The sequence below is a fragment of the Rhipicephalus sanguineus genome, chromosome 5, assembly GCF_013339695.2.
Source record: "Rhipicephalus sanguineus isolate Rsan-2018 chromosome 5, BIME_Rsan_1.4, whole genome shotgun sequence".
Lineage (NCBI taxonomy): Eukaryota > Metazoa > Arthropoda > Arachnida > Ixodida > Ixodidae > Rhipicephalus > Rhipicephalus sanguineus.
The window spans coordinates 117,703,172-117,721,262 of NC_051180.1; the positions used below are offsets into that span (position 1 = coordinate 117,703,172).

Genomic DNA, 18,091 nt, shown 5'->3' on the forward strand with positions numbered 1-18,091 from the left:
AAATCACATCTGAATGCCAAATTTTATCACTTTAGCCCCATAAGTAACATTTTTCATTGCCACGTCCCCCTTAATATAATGCTACTTCACAGCGTGCATTGACTCTTTGCGTCATTCTCCCCTTCCCCTCATCTCTAGATCGAGAGATCGGCAGCCTGAAGGAGCGGCTTAGAGCTCTGCAGGCCATGTCATCCAGTGATGCCACCAGCCTCGCCGCACTTCACAAGAATGTGGAAGAGTACGGAGTGTTCTCTCTAACTCAATTTTGTTTTATGTGATTCATACTTGCGTACAGTGCAGCCTGCCATTAGAGGTAACACGAATGAGTTTGTGCGGATTTTCTGCCCTGGCAAATGATTGCTCAGTCTTGCAGGAAATGGTGCAAGGGCAATTAACTGCAAGCCATTTCTTTTTTTGTTTTGTTTTACATACACATACATTATGCACTGAATTAGCTTTAGCTGGCACACACAACTAGAGCATCAGCAAGGTGGCAGTTGCACATCGTCGGTAATGGCCAAATGCATTTTACAATCCTCGTGCATCGAAATATGACAATTTAGGGCTAAGTAATGCACACACTCTTGCTTCCACTACTGTCAGTTTGTGTTGTATAGGCTCTAACTTTTAAATGTTGGCTCGAACATTTACATAACATTGAAGCTTACCTTTAGCAGCCAGTTTTGTAGTGACATGATGCAGTTATCTCATGCAGTTGTGCATACCAGTCGTTATACTGAAAGTTTTGATCTAGCATTTCAATCTGCGGGGCCTGTACATGCCTCAAAGGCCATGCAGGCTGCTTTGAAGCTAGAATGCTTGTAGAAACCTGATGGTCGATGATGATAGTTTAAGATGTTTACCAAAATCTTTGCCACAGGCTTTCTGAAAAAACAGACATGCATCTTGTTTCATGGTAATCAGTCAAGTTTATTCGTAACCCAACAGTAAATTAACTACTGCTACTGACTGTTCATTTATACTCGTTTTTTCAAGGACATCTGCAGAGAACAAGCTCCTCCAGGAACAGGTTCGTTCCTTAGAGAAGGTCAGGGAGGATTACGACGAAGTCATCAGACAGAATGCCTCTCTGCAGGCTGAGGTAGGCATTTCTAAACACCCTCCCACAGTATTACCCTGTTCCACCAACCTGTTTTGCCAGGGTTATCATATTTCACGTTATCCTTCATTCATACACACGATTCACACAAGCATCATTTTATATAAATGTTGGATGTCTGTTTTTTTATTTGGAGTTATTTGAAATTGCGGTACTTGCAATGTGGCCACTAGTTGCAGGTAAATGTTGCATCGCTCATTTGCTGTTGCAGAGCTTGAGATCTATAATACGTTTCCTTGTATTGCATTAAATTTTTCTACATAAATATTTGAGTTTTTGATAAAATTGCTTGACACATGCTTAGTGTGCCTTTCTTTCATATCTGACACTGCTGATATCCAAACTAAAAAAAAAGAAAGTGTAGTCTCTAGCTCGTTCAGCATTGCTTGCTGTGTATGAAGATAAGTTTGCTGCAATATAAATGGAGTAAGAATAACAATGAATGGCTTCCTATTAACTAGTTCTCGGAGTGGAAAGCTTGCCGGTTACCATCACAGACGTCTAATTGAAGTAATAGTATTAGGCAAACTTCAAATAGTGTGCATACCTCATGCATGACATCAAAAATTGCAAGAACCTCTAGAAGTAATGCACATTTCAATTGTGTGTCCACACATTGCAAGTTCATAACACACATATGAAATGCTGAACTACTTAGGTGAAACTGTTTTCGGGGGTGCTCGATGATGCTGCTTTTGGCATCGATTTTCTGTCGTGGTGTGGCTGGCACAGCATGGCTCATGTCTCTTTTGCACAATCAACCTTGATATATCCAACTACAGTTAAAACTCAATTTAATGAAGTGATGGGGACGCTTGAATGATTTCGTTAAACCGGGAATTTTGCAACATCGAGAAAGGAATTTTTTGGTCCTTGAAATCTAAAATTGTAACGTAGCAGCACCCTAAAGCTTCCACAGCGTCGTTTCTGCTTTTAACCCATGCCTGTGCGTCTGAAAAGTCCGAGAGGTTGGCCCAGACGTAAGGAACACAGTGTCCGAGTGATGCAGGCCAGTTAGATGGTCACGTGGAGTTACGACTGCCTACCGACATGTGATGAAGTACAGAATGAATGCAGTGACTGTGCGAGCAGGCAGAGAGTGAAAGGTGGAAGGCAATGATCAGTGCTATCTGTCGCATAAACCATGAAATAACAAAGCAACCACTAAGTTAGTTGGACGGTTTTAATTGTAGTACTGCAAGGTAATTTTCAGTAAGGTCTTTTTTTTTTTCTCTCTGCAACTCCACTGCTGCAGTGCGAGAAGATGACTGCCATTCAAGAGGAAGGCAACCAGCTGAGAGAGGACCTATCCAAAGCCTTGTCGGAGAAGTCGGACCTCAACACCAGGCTTGCTTCTCTCGAAGACTTGGTTGGCGAGCTTCGCTCTGCGCTGGACGTGAAGACTAAAGAGCTGGACTCCATGCTCAGCTTCTATTCCAACAGGGAACCCATACCAAGCAGTCCTAAGGTCCTGCCACCGTCGCCTGGGGCCCGTGTCAGCTGCTACACCGAGCTGCGCATGGTTGAGCTACAGGACACCAACAACAAGTTACGGCAGGAGTCTTGTCGGCTGCAGGCAAGTTCATGTTGCTTGAGTAGCCTGAATGTGTTTTTCCTCCCTCACAGCCAATGTGTACACCCAATGTCCCTGATTGTACTACTTCCAATGCAACTTTAAAGCTACCTTGACACTTTGCACAAACAAAACTTATACAGTCGAACCCGTTTATAACGAACTCGAAAGTGTCGCGAAAAGTGGTCGTTATATCAGTAGTTAGTTGTATATGGACTCGCCCTTAAAAACGTGCGCTTAGCGGCCAAGCTGTTTGTTTTTCTTTGTGCACTTTTATCAAAGTGCTAACAACTTCTTCGGTGACAAGCTAAGCCTTTTCGCGTTGTGAAGTGATGCCCGCTGCGTGCTAACGAGTGAATTAACCGCCTTTGCAATGAGCTGACACTGTTTCACCGAAGCGCGGTACCGCGACGTGGAGCCGATCATCCCTGGCTAGTTGCGTGCAGCGCGTCGCCTACTCGGGTCGCGGAGTCACTGCCGGGCCGCTTGCTGTATGCCGTATGCGCGCGTTTGTACGTTCTTCGTGCATGCTTCACTCCGGACCGTGCACAGGTGCGGCGACTAGCCTCTTCGTTCAACGCGGCGAAAACAAGCATTTTCCAAGCAACGCGCACTCTACGTCTCCACGATGCCCTCGCGGCCCTGCACGACGATGCGCGGCGCACTTCAGTTGTCACCTAGTCAAACACGCAGTATACGCTCGCTGTCAGTGCATCGACGTTTCTCGGTGCCCGCGCCGCTCAACAACAGCGAGCTAGTACTTACAGCGGTCTCGCACAACGCAGCGGCGGCGAACTTGCGAACGGGAGCATGGCTAAGCATGGCTAAGCATGGCGCGCTCGTACCGCCGTAAATCCGCAATGTACGGCGTACGCCACACGCGCAGCCGAGCAGATATTTACAGATGACTGTGATATAAGGTTGTCGATTATAAGTCATAACTGCACGTTCATCAACGGCCGCCACCTCGCCTTCCCTCTTTTCTGATGCTTATCCGCGAAGGCATCGCCGCAATCGCGCGGAAGTCGTAATCACCGATCGACCGGTCTCTGCCGTTACCGAAAAGACGGATGACTTTTCGCGGCACATCGTGGCGTCGACGAGTTTAGGGACGCAGTGAACCTTTTTGTGATGGAAAGTTATCGCGGTTATCCCTTCTTGCATTAATGCCTTCTTGCGTTCCAAGGCATTGTTTGGTTCATCGCAGGCGGTCGTAGCTGCAGAGAACGGCGTCAGGAAAGGTTACCCTGCGAAAGCTGACATCAAGGCTTCATGCTGCCTACTATTTTTTTTCCCTCACTGCCATTCTACCACTGAAGAAACGCCTGTAAAGTGAGCGATGTCGCTCGCAGCGTCCGAAATCTGCGTGTGGTGTTCGCCGATCTGGGTATCTTAGTCGCGAGTAAACTGGAGCGGGGCACGCGCGAGCGCGCGCCCCTGTCACGCTTTAGAAGGCATGTTTTAACTTTTTTTCGCTTCGTATGCGCCATATTTTTACCGCGACCGTGTCCGAAGTGTTCGTTGTAAAAGTAGGAGGCTTTGAAAAATGTTAGCTATATCTCGACGCAGCTTCAATGGTTAGCATTGGAAAATCGTAAGTGCACCCAAATATGGTCGTTATAACCGATAGATCGTTATAAGTGGGTTCGACTGTAATACATTAGATCTAGAGAAGGCAATATTTGTTTCATCAGGGATAATAAAAATGTCTGACACGCACTGTTTGCTGAAGTGACGTGTGCTTCGTGCTATCGGTGCAAAAAAAATGCACCTTTGGCACATGTCATCTGTTATCTTGTTCTTCCTCGTGATGCATTGAAGCCAACTTTTTCAGCTCTTCACCCATTTGAAACTAAACTGCTACTTCTTAATCCTTAGTTTCACGCGGCCTCCATTTAATGTACTATTGTTTTTGTTTACAGAACGAACTTGAAGAAGTGACGGCAAGGCTTCAAACAGAAGGCAATGCAATGAGGGCCGCTGTAGTGCAGCTGGAGGAGACAAAGGCCACCCTAACGGCAGAGGTGTCTCAGCTGAACAACCGTTGCACGCAACTCAACATTCGCATCTCTGGTCTGGAGAACGAGCTGCAGCTGTCAAAGACCACAACGGCCACGCTAGAGTCTCGGCTTTCCATTCAAGCGAGCCAGTCGGAGACTCTCCGTCAACAGGTTGCCGACAAGGACCAGCAGATTGCTGCGCTTGAAGAGAAGTCGGCTGCTTCGAATTCCATAAACCAGGAGCTGCTCAAGTCCAACGCCGAACTGAACGCTGCCTTGCGATCATCTGAGGTTGAGAAAGTGGCGCAGTCGGAGAGAATGCGTGAAGTCATTGCAGAGAACCAGAAGCATCAAGACTCGCTTGCTCGACAGAATTCGAAGGTGCTCGCTCTCGAAGCAACGCTTCAGAATCTGGAAACCAAACTTGCAGAAGTCACGTCCCAGCTACTTGCCAGCAAGGAACGGGCAACGGAACTGCAGCAGGTCATCGCCACGCTGGACTCCGAACTGGATAAGAGTCGGTCTCTTTGCAGAGAGCTGGAACAACAGTTAAATCAAGCTCTGCATGAGAAAGAAGCCCAGTCATCTAAACTTCTAGACATGCAAGAAGAACTTAACCGTGTTACATGCACAACGGACCACCTTCGAGTTAGGGTACAAGAGCTTGAATCTTCCGAGCAACAGCTGAACGTGCTCTGCTCAGAGCTTCGGAACAGAGTGAGTGAAAGGGAGTGCCAGGTTAACGTGGCTGCCGAAGAAAATGGGGCACTGTTCAAGATAAAGGAAGAACTGCAAGTGGCTCACGCAGCCTTGAGTGCCCAATTGAATCGGGAAAGCAAGCAGCATGCTGAACTTGTAGCTTCTCTGCAGAACCAGGTGAAGGAGTCGAAGGTCCTGGCTGCCGGGCTGCAGGAAGAAAAGAAAGCTCTTGCTGAGAAGTCTGAGAAGCTCGAGGCTGAGCTGGAACTACTTGGCTCGGAACTTTCGAAGTTGCGCGAAAAGAATGGTGCACTTTCGAGTGAGCTGTTGGAGCTTGCTCGTTCTCGTGAGGAGCTTAACAACCACCTCCTTTCACAAAACGGACAACTTGAGAAGGTTACTGCAGAATGCAGCAGGCTTCAAGAATGCTTCAGTGAGAGCACGTATGAAAAAACTGCACTCGAGGCTCGCTTAGAGCAGCAAGCCGAGGTTGTACGTGCACTGGAAAAAAAATGTGTTGAGCAAGCTGCGGCTAATGAAAAGCTCAGCGGCGAAAATGCGGCGCTCAAGACTAGCCGAGAAGAAGAGAAGATACAAACTGAGCACCTAAAAGCCAGCATTGACGATGCGAACAATGAGAACACTGCACTACGAAATGAGCTTGGGGAGACCAGGCAGAAGCTCGGTGCAATGATAGAAGAGAAGAAAACTCTGGAGACGAAGCTGTCCGAGAAGAATGCTTCCTGTAGTGCTCTTCAGGAGAAGGTTTCCGAGGTCGAGGCGAAGCTACACAATTCTGAGAAGCAAGAACAAAGTCTCAGACATGCCAACGCCAGCCTCGACCTGTTGATCACTGAGTGCAAGCAGAAATTGCAGGTTAGCGAGTCTCGGCTTGGAGAGGCTACCAGAACGATATGTTGCCTGCAGGAACAGGTGTGCTTTTTCCAGCAGGCAGTCACGAGAGTCAACCTTGAGAAGGAGTGTTTGCACTCGTCCCTTGCGAGTGCAGAAACTGCCTTGCGGTCGCTCGAGGAGACATTCCAGGCCTCCACCTGTGCCGTTGAGGAAACGAGATCAAAGCTTAAGGAAAGTCGGCACAGGCAGACGCAGCTCTCCTCCCTCGTTGAGCAGCTACAAGAGGAATGCAAAAGCCTGAAGATGGTTCTTGCAGACATGAATGAAAAGCTGTCGGGCCGTGAGAAGGAGCTAGCGTCAGCAGCTGTCGAGAGAAGCACCATGGCCTCGCAAATAAAGGAGCTTGAGGATGAGCACGCCCGTCTCAAGTGCGACAACCAGGCTCTGGAAGATCACATAGGTAAGGTTGACAGTGTTCAGTTATTTTATTTTAACTGGGCAGCACTTAAAAAAAAAGTGCAGGTGTCAATGGCACAAAATTGATTTGCAGTGAGAAAATACCCAGTCCCAACTTATCAGTGCAATGTTTGGAATCTCCTAGTAGTTCCTGTAATAATAATTTTGGGGGATTTTACGTGCCGAACCTATAAAATGATTGAAGCACGCTGTAGTGGAGGGCTTTTGACCAGCTGGGGTTCTCCATCGAAATGAGATTGCCACACACGGAATCTTCCCGCAACTTTCTGGTCGGCATCCGAGCACCGTAACCACCGTGCAGTACTGGTGGATTGAAACAGGACAATTTAAGGCTAAGTAACGCACATACTTTAGTTTTCAAGTCTTCAGTTCGAGTCGTATCGGCGTAATTTCGACTCGAACGCGTAGATCAGAGTCAGCTTTATCTTTGGAGACCAGATTTGTTGCGACGTGACGTGGTTATCTTGAGCAATTGCGCATACCAGTCTCGATACTAACAAATTCGATATCTCGTTTGAATTTGTGAGTATTGTGCGTAGTAGTAGTGTCTGTATTTGGCCTGTTTGGTGCAGTACAGTTTTCTATGTAATGCTTTCATAGATTCATGTTTTCAATGAACTTCATGTGAAAAGCCCTGTTTTTAAGGGAAAAAGTTTCTTTAAAGAGTTTAGAGCAGTTTTGACCTCACGACTCCTGGAGATACATTTTATGGAATCTCTTTGCTTTGTGTTGTATTGTGCTGCTTTGAGACATTAAAATTTGCGCAGTTGCCCTTCATCACGTGCTCATGTACAGTCAAACACAAAAGTTTACTGATCACGCGAGTGCGTGGTCAAGAGGCTCTTCGAGACACTTCCACTACCTCAACAGCAGTCGACAGCAGTGCTAGCCCAAGATGCATCCCTCCCTTAATCGACGGCCTGGCTATTTTCTCTCGGCAAAATATTTTCCAGCTTTCACTTATTAACGCGACGTGCTCTTCAAGAGCCGTGGCTACGTGCTTATGTTTCGCAAGCAGTCTATCAGCATGACTGTTATCAATCGCAATATTTCTCTCAATACATATATGAACCCAATGGCGCACAGTGCAAGGCACAACAGGATAGCTTTGATTTTACTATCCAAGTAGAAGTATGACTCTCGTAGTGCAGATAAGCGCTTTGCGTGAAAATAACGAACCATGAGCTGCATGCCAGTAGAAAATTGATATGTTAGTGAATAAGATCAGTTTCTGGGCCAGCGCTCTGGTCAGTGGTAGGTGGCGCACCGCTAGGTGGCGCGGACAGGCAGTTTGGCATGCACTCGTGTGGTCTGTAAACTTTCGTGGTTGACTGTACACTCCATGTGCCACTTTTTTCTACTTGTTCAGTGGTTTTTGCCAGTGAATACAGTGTGAGTGTGCACCCGTCCTACGTAGCCTCTCTCGTGCATCTTTGCGCTTATTTGTGCCACCTACAATTCCAAATGTGTGAAGTGATGTTGAATAAACAGCACCGAACGCAACGAATCTTACTTTGAAGTGAGAAAACACAACGCTATGCACAGGTGACCTGGAGGTCAAGCTCAACAACCGGCTGGAACTTCAGAGGAAAGCCGAGGAGGACTATTACGAATGCGTCAACGACAGAGACAGCCATAAGGAAGTGCTGAGGCAGCGGATAGACGCACTCACTGCGGAGCTCGTGGAGAAAGAAAAGCTGCAAGCCCATTTGGAGGAACTGCAGAGCCAGCTGGAGGAGCACAAGACCTTCGCTGCGACAAACTGCCAGCTCTCGGAGGCGAAAGATCGCCTCGAGCTCGAGCTTGCGAGCGGGCAGAGGGAGTTGCAGAGTGCGATTGCCAAGCGTGATGAGCTCTACTGCAAGGTCGAGGTGCTGGAGAAAGAGAATGAAGGCCTCAAGCACGAGCTCAAGGTGAGTCTCTTATCTGCATGCAATGCATTTCACTTTACAGGAAAGAAAGGGCAAGTCTTGCCTGTATCTGTAACTGCTCGAGAGACAAATCAGCAGGGTGTGTGCTCGCTTGAAATTAAGAACCCCCCTCCCCCCCCATGCACACACATTACAGCCTGTACGTGCATCATGTAGAAATGCCTACTTAAACAGGCATTTCTTCTTGAGCAGCATGGCGAACAAGGTTTCCACGTGAAGTCAAAATGTCTTACTTTTCAAAGCTTTTTATTTGGTTACTGTACATCCTTTCATTGCAAGTTGTGGTAGGTACAGCACAACCAAAAAAAAAAAACTGGAGGTGGGAGACAGTGCTGACTTTCAACCAATCTATGCACGAAAAGGCTAGCTGTTTTTTTATGCCCCAGGAAAGAAAACTAGGTGCAGGAGCACTTGCGACGTCATCTCTATTACATATATTGGCCAACAAACATGCTCGTTCAGCAAGTGTTCAGTAATTTTGTCAGTACTATACTTCGCACTGTACCTGCCTCATCCAGAATCTACAAACTTGCTCCCATGAACCTATTTTTACATTGGAGTGCTATTCTTTATAGCCGTAATGTGTCTTAATAAGGTGTGAATGTCAATTTTAAAGACTAAATCTCTTGATTCGGCTCCTGTGCTATCGGTTATCAAAAATGTTTCCGTCCTTCTCACTATTAACATAAAGCAGTGTTCACAATTTAGCAGCATTCCCAACATTAGAAAGCTTGTCATTGCATTGCCCAATATGAGGTTTGGCTCTTTATTTCTTTAAAAAAAAAAGCTACTTAAGGACACTAAAGAGCAAAACGATTTTTCTCGTTTAGTAAACAACTCTTTCACGATATCGAAAACACCACGCTTGCTGCGAGAACACTCTTAGTAAGCAAGAAATTGCGCAAAAAGAAAATGTGGGTGGCGACGCCACCTTGAAGTTTCCGCACCATTCGCCATGACTTAACATATTATGACGGCACCTACTAGGGCCTACGTTGTTCCTTAAAGGTAAAAATGAAGTCCTCTCAAAGGGCTATAGAGTTCAGATACCATGTTTGAGGAAATTTTGTTGAGCCAATGGCGCCAAAATACGATAAATACTTTCAAATCCGTGATGTCACACGTGGAGATTTTGGCTCAAAATTTAAAAATGAAACATTGAACTTCATTTTCTCCTTTATTAATACACCTACGATGGTGAAATTAACGACATTATAGTTCTCAAAGTACAATTTATCAGTCTAAACTGATTCATTGTTTTTCTTTAGTGTCCCTTTAAATAAAAATGGAAAACATTAGCTTTCAGTCTAGTGTAACAAGTATGCAGAGTAAGGGTATTTGACAAAAATGTGTACATTTTGGGAACACTGTATTTAAGCAAGAAAATTTTATGGATTTGCAGCTTGTGTAAAACTGATAGTTTGTCAACATATTTTGGAATGATTTACAAATGCCAAATTTATCTGCTTTAGATGTGCCATAGTGTGCAATTTACCTGTGCATGTTTCTTCTTAATTTATATCCGGGAATTTTTCTTTAAACCTAGGCATAATTGGAACATTGCATTCAAGAAAACATACGTAAACAGTCAATGGTTGTGCAGCTTATTCCTAGCTCATTTACCAGTAGGGTGATTCCACGTAAGATCAAACAAACGATGGCTGGTCGACCTCTTATATTTATTTCAAAATTTTATGTATTGTTGCCTGATGAGTGGAGAGAAGAGATCCGCAATTCGTTTTGCTGCCAAAAGTTTTTCGAAGCACAGGAAATCAATAATGACGAAGAGGTGGAGTGGAGCGCTCGTCCGCTCTGCTGTTTTGGCCAACTTTTGTTATGAATTGCACAAAATATATTAAAGTTAGGTAGCTGAAATTTCATTAACTAAATATATGCATGTTTTTGCTTCTGCTCAGATATTTTTAGTTTTTATGTGTAGTGTAGATGTTTTTATAAAAAACCTCAAAATTGGCCCAGGAAATGTTTTCTTTACTTTGAAGGTCTTTATCTCAAAAATGCTTTGTAGCAGAGCGGCAAAAATTCCGCATTACGTTCTTCGCATACTTATCTACCAAACTGCCGAATCTTATATTTATATAACTTTTCAGTAAAGAGATACGATCGGGCTAATTTCAAGAAAACACCGAACAGTGGAAACTTCTGATGACAATTAAAAAGACCCATTTTTTATATTTCTTAAACTTCGTCCACTTATTCTCCTCCGCATCAGCTTTCACAATCATTGAAAACATATTGCATAATTTCGGTGCACTAATAGTTACGGCCAGTGTTGCCATCGCTGAGCGTCAGACATCCGCTAAAAAGCAATGAGAAATCCGCCAGATTCCGCTAGATTCTAAAACATATCCGCTAAATTTCCCGCTAGGGCCTATTTTATTCAAAAAACACTGCAATTTCGTATGATAAATACCTTTATCATTCTTAAAAGCTCCCCAAAACTACGAGAGCTGAAATAACACATAAAATAGTCTTTCAAGGAATCTAACTAGAACACTTGAGGCTTCAGTGCTGCGGTGGTCGTCATTAGTGAACCTCATCACAGATGAGGCTAAAAGTTATAAATGTTCACACTGATGAAAAAAAAAAAAAACTCGCAGGTCAACGAAAAACACATCGAGGTCTTCGTCGCCGCTGTTGTCGTCTGACACCATCTCCACAGGACCGCTGGTACTTGTTGAGGGACCAGACAGGTGACTTGGTTGCACATATGTTGCAGATGTCCCGATTGCACTAACAACTGCCGCGGGAAGTTCGTAATCAAAACAACTTTTCTGGTGTCGCTTCAGCCCCGCTCTTACGACGAGGATGGCATTTGTTGTGTCAGGCTTCAGCTTGTTCCTCAGCTTGGATTTTACTATGTTAAGCTGACTAAATGTCCTCTCTACTTCGGCATTTGAATACGGCAGCACGAGCATCGACATGGCAAATCCGGCCAGCTCGGCGAACGGATTTTCGCCGCAGGCGTCCTTATAGGAGTGAACTTCACACCAGAACGACTGCGTGGACGATATTTGCTTCCAGTCCAGGAGGGTGATTTTGCCCCACTGGTTTTGAAATTTTTCGATCGTTTCAGGGGGCACTGCCATTGCTTCCAGCAGAGGAATCAATGGCTCCTTCACGACGCACAAAGCGTTTTCGACCGATAAGAGTGATGTTTTCTGGAGAACTGTGATGTTGTCGGGAAGTCGCTGTCTGATACTAGCGTGGTAATAAACCTTATGCAGCTTTCTCGCATCACAGCTTCATCTGCGACAGAGAACTCGTCGGTCTTCTGAGCTTTCATGTTGTCAACGTACGTCTCAAACAGGTAGCCCAGATATGGCTTGGGATTCAAGTGGTCCTCAAGTCTGCACGTCAGAACGTCAATCTGCTCTGTCGGAATTACGACTTTTTCAACCAAGCTTGAAAGCAAAGTCATGAGGTCTTTCAGCAGCTTTGTTTGATCCGCATCTTTCGCCTCGAATGCCTTGTTAACCTTCTGAACATCTGTCAGAATCGGTCTCAAAAAAAGCAAGTACCCCAGATTGATCTGGTTTTCGTACATACCATACAGCACCTCTGCCGCATAGCACTTTTCAGTGCGCCTTGCAATCTCGAAGTGCGCCTTCAATTCGGTCCACTGGTCTACGATCCTCGATACGGCTATTTCATGGGATAGCCGTCGCGTCCTGCACGCTTGCACAATCTTCAGTGGTTCATCGCCGTCATTCATCAGACCGTAGAGCTTCTTGTACGCCATTTGCCGGGCAGGGGATCTTGTGAACCAGTTGTACGTTTCGCTTATTAGGTATTCTAAGATTCTCGGCAATGCTTCCGCCGTAGCAGCCGACGTGGCTAGCTGCAAAGAGTGGCAGACGCAGCGTATCAGTACGAGGTGGGGAGCCTCAGCTTTCAACTTCCGATGAACGCCATTATTGATCCCCGTCATAACGCTAGCGTTGTCTGTCCCTACGCCTCTCATCCTTTCCACTTTAAGACAGTACTCCGAGTGGATTTCACGGCCGCCACAATTCCATCTGCCGTGCACACTTCCAAGGTGCACAAGTTAAGGAATGTGGTCATGATCCTTGACTTGGTGACACTGTGATAGATGATAGAAATGGCAAGGAATTTTGTGACACTGATGTCGGTCGACTCATCTACGATCAAGCTGTAATAGCTGTCCCCAATGTCCTGTGCCAGATCCGCCTTGAAGTGTGGGCCAAGAACGTTCTTAATCACGGAAGCGCACTTGGAGCGGCGCATTTGATACACTCTTGCAGCTTCGCTGTCAGGAAACGACTTCTTATAGAGTTGGCACAAGTGATCGGCAGTCATAATTGAAGAATGTTCGGCGATAAATAGAGCAGTTCTGCCCTCAGCGGCATTCCCTGGTTGGACTTGCCTTTTTGTAGTGAAGTCCAGTTGCTTCTGGATCGAAGAACTGCCAGCCAGTTCCCTATGCTTCTTGGTGTTCGCATGAGCTTTCAGGTCCGAATATCTGCTGCCTAGTTGACAGCCGCAGTGCTTGCACGTCGCAACTTGTTTTCCATCAGCAGACGCTTTGCACTCCAGCCATTTGCTGAGTAAGGGATCCTTTAACCACTCCGTCCTGAACTTCTGCGAATATACCACTTTCGGCATAACTCAAGAGGAAGGGGAGTCAGGTTACACGGAGAATAAACAGAACCGTTTTTCGACACAAAGCAGTCGGACGCCTTCCTTTGTTCTCTGCAACTTCGAACGCAAAAAAACAACTGGGTGGCTACTTCGCCAATCGCCTCGCTTCCCACCGGGACTACAGGCGCCCCCTGCCGCTTGCGGTGCAAACAGCGAGCCCGCTCCCTGCACGATAGCGGACTCGCTGTTTGCACAGCAAGCGGCAGGGGGCGCGCAGAGTCCACAGATTGGTGCATCGCAGCTCGTCCGTTATTTATTACTTAGAAAGCGATCGCCCCTTTGAAACCTCACGGATTTGTTTGTCTGAGATAGGCGGAGCAAGTGAACAGGAGCCTCTGAAGTTAAACAATTTCCGCATTTTTAGAGAACACGGAAATGGTTTCTTGCAGGGCGATTTTGAATCGGTCCACTGTGTGAGGTATCCGGCAGAAACCCGCTATGTACAAAAATTGCCCGTCAGAAAATCCGCTAGCCGCTAGACTGATTTCTTTCCCGTCAAAATAAAATAAAATCCGCCAGACGTAGCGGGAAATCCGCTAAATTGGCATCACTGGTTACGGCCCCTCCAATGAGACCCTTAGGCAAGGATTCGCAATTCCGACTTCTTGCCCAGCAAGTGTATAAAATGCAGGCAGGATTGGATTTATTTTTATTAAAAGGCCAGCAGTACTGAAAAAGGTGTCAGCGGCACTGAACACGTTAATTTTGTAATTATTTGGTTAGTGCAACGGCCACGAGCGCGGGGCTACCAAGCAGGCGCGTGCGCACCCGAGATGGTCGTTGTAAGAGACGGTGCAGTGAGAGCCCGTTTTTCAGTCCTCAGACCGATTGAGTTCGAAACAGCAACACCTCTCGGGTGACTTTAACGCACGTGCACTGGAGCTTCGCTATTCTATCCGCCCTCTGTTCGCATCGCAGCTAGGCGCTGTTAACACGGCGGAGATGGAAGCAAGATGAAAACTCTGTAAGGGAGCTATGAGCGCTCGCTTCACGCACGCTGCTGCCAGAGAAACTGCGCTGCACCAGTTGCGATGAGTGGAAAGCATGAACGTGGCGCTCCAGTGGCAAAGCAAAATATGGAATGTCAAAGGAAAGAAAAGAAAGACTATCGGTAACCGGATGCGCTTGCCTATCGTAGATGTCGGCAGCAGACTGCCTGAACTGGCCGCGCGTTCGGTCCACTGTTCACACTTCATTCGACGCCGATAGTCCTTGCGCTTTGCTCTTACTCTGCTCCTCCTGTGCGTCTCATGGCGAGAAAGTATAGCTCTGAATGAGTGTAAAGTGACTTGTTGGGCAAGTTGGTTCATTCTTACGGTAGAATAGCGCAAATACCACAACGAGAGAAGATGGGAGACGAACAAGCGCAAACTATCAATTGATTTTACTCGGTTCCCCTCAATGAAGGTGTTCCCCTCAATGAAGAACAAGGTGTTCCCCTCAATGAAGCTTTATGATCTAACAGTCTGTTGTTCACACATTGTCCAGTCTGGCCGACATAGCATTTACCACACGATAACGGTATATGGTATACTACCCTTCTGCTACAGTCGGCCAATTTATCACGGTGCTTGATGTCGCACCCGTGGTCCCTCTTGCTCTGCCCTAGCAACTTCTTACCAACGGCCGCGCATACCCGCCCAAGCTTGTCTCCAGCAGAAAAAACCACACTGCATCCGAACCTATTACCCACTTTTTTCAACCTATGGGATACACCGTGAACATACGGAATGCTTACAAAAGGTTTCCCTTCCTTCTGCTTCACTTGACTTACACCCCGCGCTTCCATTTTCATCTTTTGCAAGATCCTTTCGCTGAGGACGGCCAAATGACACTCTGGGAACCTAGACTGCCGGAGCCTCTCAACCTGCCGTGCAAAACTCTCATTCATGCGATGAGGGCACGACTTCTTGAGTGAAGCCCTTAGGCAGACCATCGCAACACCATTTTTTACTATTTTAGAGATCCCCGAACGGAAGTCGATGATAGGTTTGACACTGCGGGGGGCGTACATCCAACATATACGTGGCTTCCTCCAAAAAATATGCTCAGATCTAAGAACTGTATGCAACAGTTATTGGGAACCTCGCATGTAAACCTCAGCCCGGACCCCATTTCCTTGAACACCTTCAATACATCAATCCTAGTGCTCACACACTGAATGAGTGTATTGTGGAGACTGCCTTTCGAAGCACAAGAAGCTTAATTATTGCAAAGAAGACAAAATTTCACAGAGTTACCGACTTAGACATCAATGCTTTGAAGGAACGTTTAACACCCGAAAGGTCAGTGACTGTCAGCGAGATGGACTACTTGTCCTACGTGTGCTTTTGCTACGACTGCAATGAAATATCTTCACGGAACGCGCAGTTGAAAGATGACATTCTTATGTCTCCTGAAAAAGAAATTGACGTCATTAACCAGATCACTGCGACTACCGGCGTGTCCTCTTTGAAACCTCCTGGGACAGTTAGAAGTCTGTTCAGGCCAGCCTACATCAAGAGAAAACAAACTGAGGTGAACAAGAAGGGAAATCTGGGCTAGTTGGTTATAGTTCATTTTCGTCGCATTCTTGGTCTGTGTCCTTGTCTTCTTGCGCTGTAATCTGATCGAAAGAAAAAAAGAAACTAAGGTGAAGAAGGTGGCAGAAGGTGGTAGCCGAAGATGTTCACTGCAAGATACGGCGGGCGTAAAGTTAAGGCGATGCATCGGGAAATTCAGCTGAAGGAAAGTGCTGGTTCTGAGCGCATTGGACCGAAAGCTTTCGGCAAGTTCATGCAGCAACGATGGGACCCCTGGAACGCTGTCAACTCCTCACTCTCCTGCCATGCACACTAGTGAAAAACTAGATTAAGAAGCTTATTTCTTAAGCATGGAAGCATCGGATCTTCAGACCTGCATGGTGTGCTGAGCCTTGCCTAGGGTCTCATTGGAGGGGCCGTAACTATTAGTGCAACGAAGTTATGCAATATGTTTTCAATGATTGTGAAAGCTGATGTGGACAAAGTGGACAAAGTTTAAGAAATATAAAAAATGTTTTTTTTTTCTTTAATTGTCGTCTGGTTTCCATTGTTCGGTGTTTTCTTGAACTTAGCCCGATCGTATCTCTTTACTGAAAAGTTATATAAATATAAGTGTCGGCAGTTTGGTAGATAAGTATGCGAAGAACGTAATGCGGAATTTTCGTCGCTCTGCTAAAAGCTTTTTTGAGATAAAGACCTTCAAAGTAAAGAAAATAACGTTTCCTGGGCCAATTTTGTGGTTTTTTATTAAAAAATCTACACTACACATAAAAAGTAAAAATACCTGAGCAGAAGCAAGAACATGCACATATTTAGTTAAAGAAATTTCAGCTACCTAACTTTAATGTATTTTGTGCAATTCATAACGAAAGTTGGCCAAAACAGCAGAGCGGATGAGCGCTCCACTCCACCTCTTCGTCATTATTGATTTCCTGTGCTTCGAAAAAAATTTTGGCGGCAAAACAAATTGCGGATCTCTTCTTTCCACTCATCAGGCAATAATATATAAAATTCTGAAATAAATTTAAGAGGTCGACCAGCCATCGTTTGTTCGATCTTACGTGGAATCACCCAGTACTTTTGCAGCACTGTGATCTTAATCTGATCGCCTATTTACGTGCATAGATCTACAACACGTGCAGTGTTACGTACCTCATAGTTGATAGCGATTTTGATGTTCTATAGTACGCCTCTAGCTGACTAGACTGGACAGAGTGCAAAATGCTCTATTTTCAGACTAAGTTCTTTAACAAGCTAACTTCTATGGTAAAAATATAAAACAGCGCTTTCTTAAACACAAGACGAAGGAAGAAGAGACACACACTTCTACCTCATATGCTTAACAGTGCCACTGTCTCATAAATGCATTCGCATTAATTGTCACCACATCCCGAGTGAATGCCCCTCTAGGTGCAAATTATGGTACTTTTTCTTCTCTCGTAGTCTGCAGCTGAAGAGTGCACCAAGAAGATGCAGGCTGCGTTTGTCTCCATCACAGCTGCAATGGACAAGAAGACTGGAGAGATGAGCAAGAAGATTGAAGAGATCAGCAAGTCTAGCGTGGCTGCAAAACGAGAGGCCGACATGTGGAAGGAAAAATTCCACAACCAGCAAGCTCTTCGCGAGCGAAGAGAGCAGCTGTAAGTATTGCTCCACTGCGTGGGTTTTTAGTAGTTCACTCCGAGTCACTGTTGTCTACGGACAATTTTAGTTTTGTTCACGCGCACTGTTGTCTTGTGGCTGTTGCCCAAGCCGTTTTTCAATTTTGTGCACAGACTTGAAATTGCACTTCTGAAATGCGGTGATGCAACTGCACAGCTGTTCGATGGATACAAATCAGCTGCAACTCTGTGCACCTGTATTGTTAAAAAATGCTGGTGTTTCTGTGCAAGACGCCAATGCTTTTGTAACAGTCTGTAGCATTGGTTTATTGCATACCTGCTTGCAAACACTAAAAAATGTTATAAACAGACGTAGAGTATAAACCATGCATACTATAATTAGAAAAGTTATCCAGAAAAATCTTCTTGCTTGCATCTTTTCCTGGGAATGTTTAGTGTGTCTCCAAAAGGGAATTGCACAGTTGTTCTTTCACAAGGCTGCAAACTTGTGACAATGCAGCTAGTACAGACATTCTGCAACGTCCTCGCACGCAAACTCCATGGCTATTTATGACCCTGTAAAATTAAATGCACTTTTCATTGAAGGGGCCCTGAAACACTTTCAAGTAGCGC

At 45.6% G+C, this 18,091-nt stretch overlaps 1 protein-coding gene across 1 annotated transcript in view; it reads left to right on the plus strand.

The window, feature by feature from the left end:
* LOC119394197 (myosin heavy chain, skeletal muscle) overlaps positions 1–18,091 on the plus strand; it is a 68,508-nt gene that overhangs the window by 27,957 nt on the left and 22,460 nt on the right. Inside the window, exons 7-12 of the mRNA XM_049416021.1 lie at positions 139–238; positions 997–1,102; positions 2,376–2,696; positions 4,616–6,707; positions 8,270–8,637; positions 17,301–17,497. Of these exons, the coding sequence (XP_049271978.1) occupies positions 139–238; positions 997–1,102; positions 2,376–2,696; positions 4,616–6,707; positions 8,270–8,637; positions 17,301–17,497 (3,184 nt within the window). The remainder of the gene's footprint in view (positions 1–138; positions 239–996; positions 1,103–2,375; positions 2,697–4,615; positions 6,708–8,269; positions 8,638–17,300; positions 17,498–18,091) is intronic.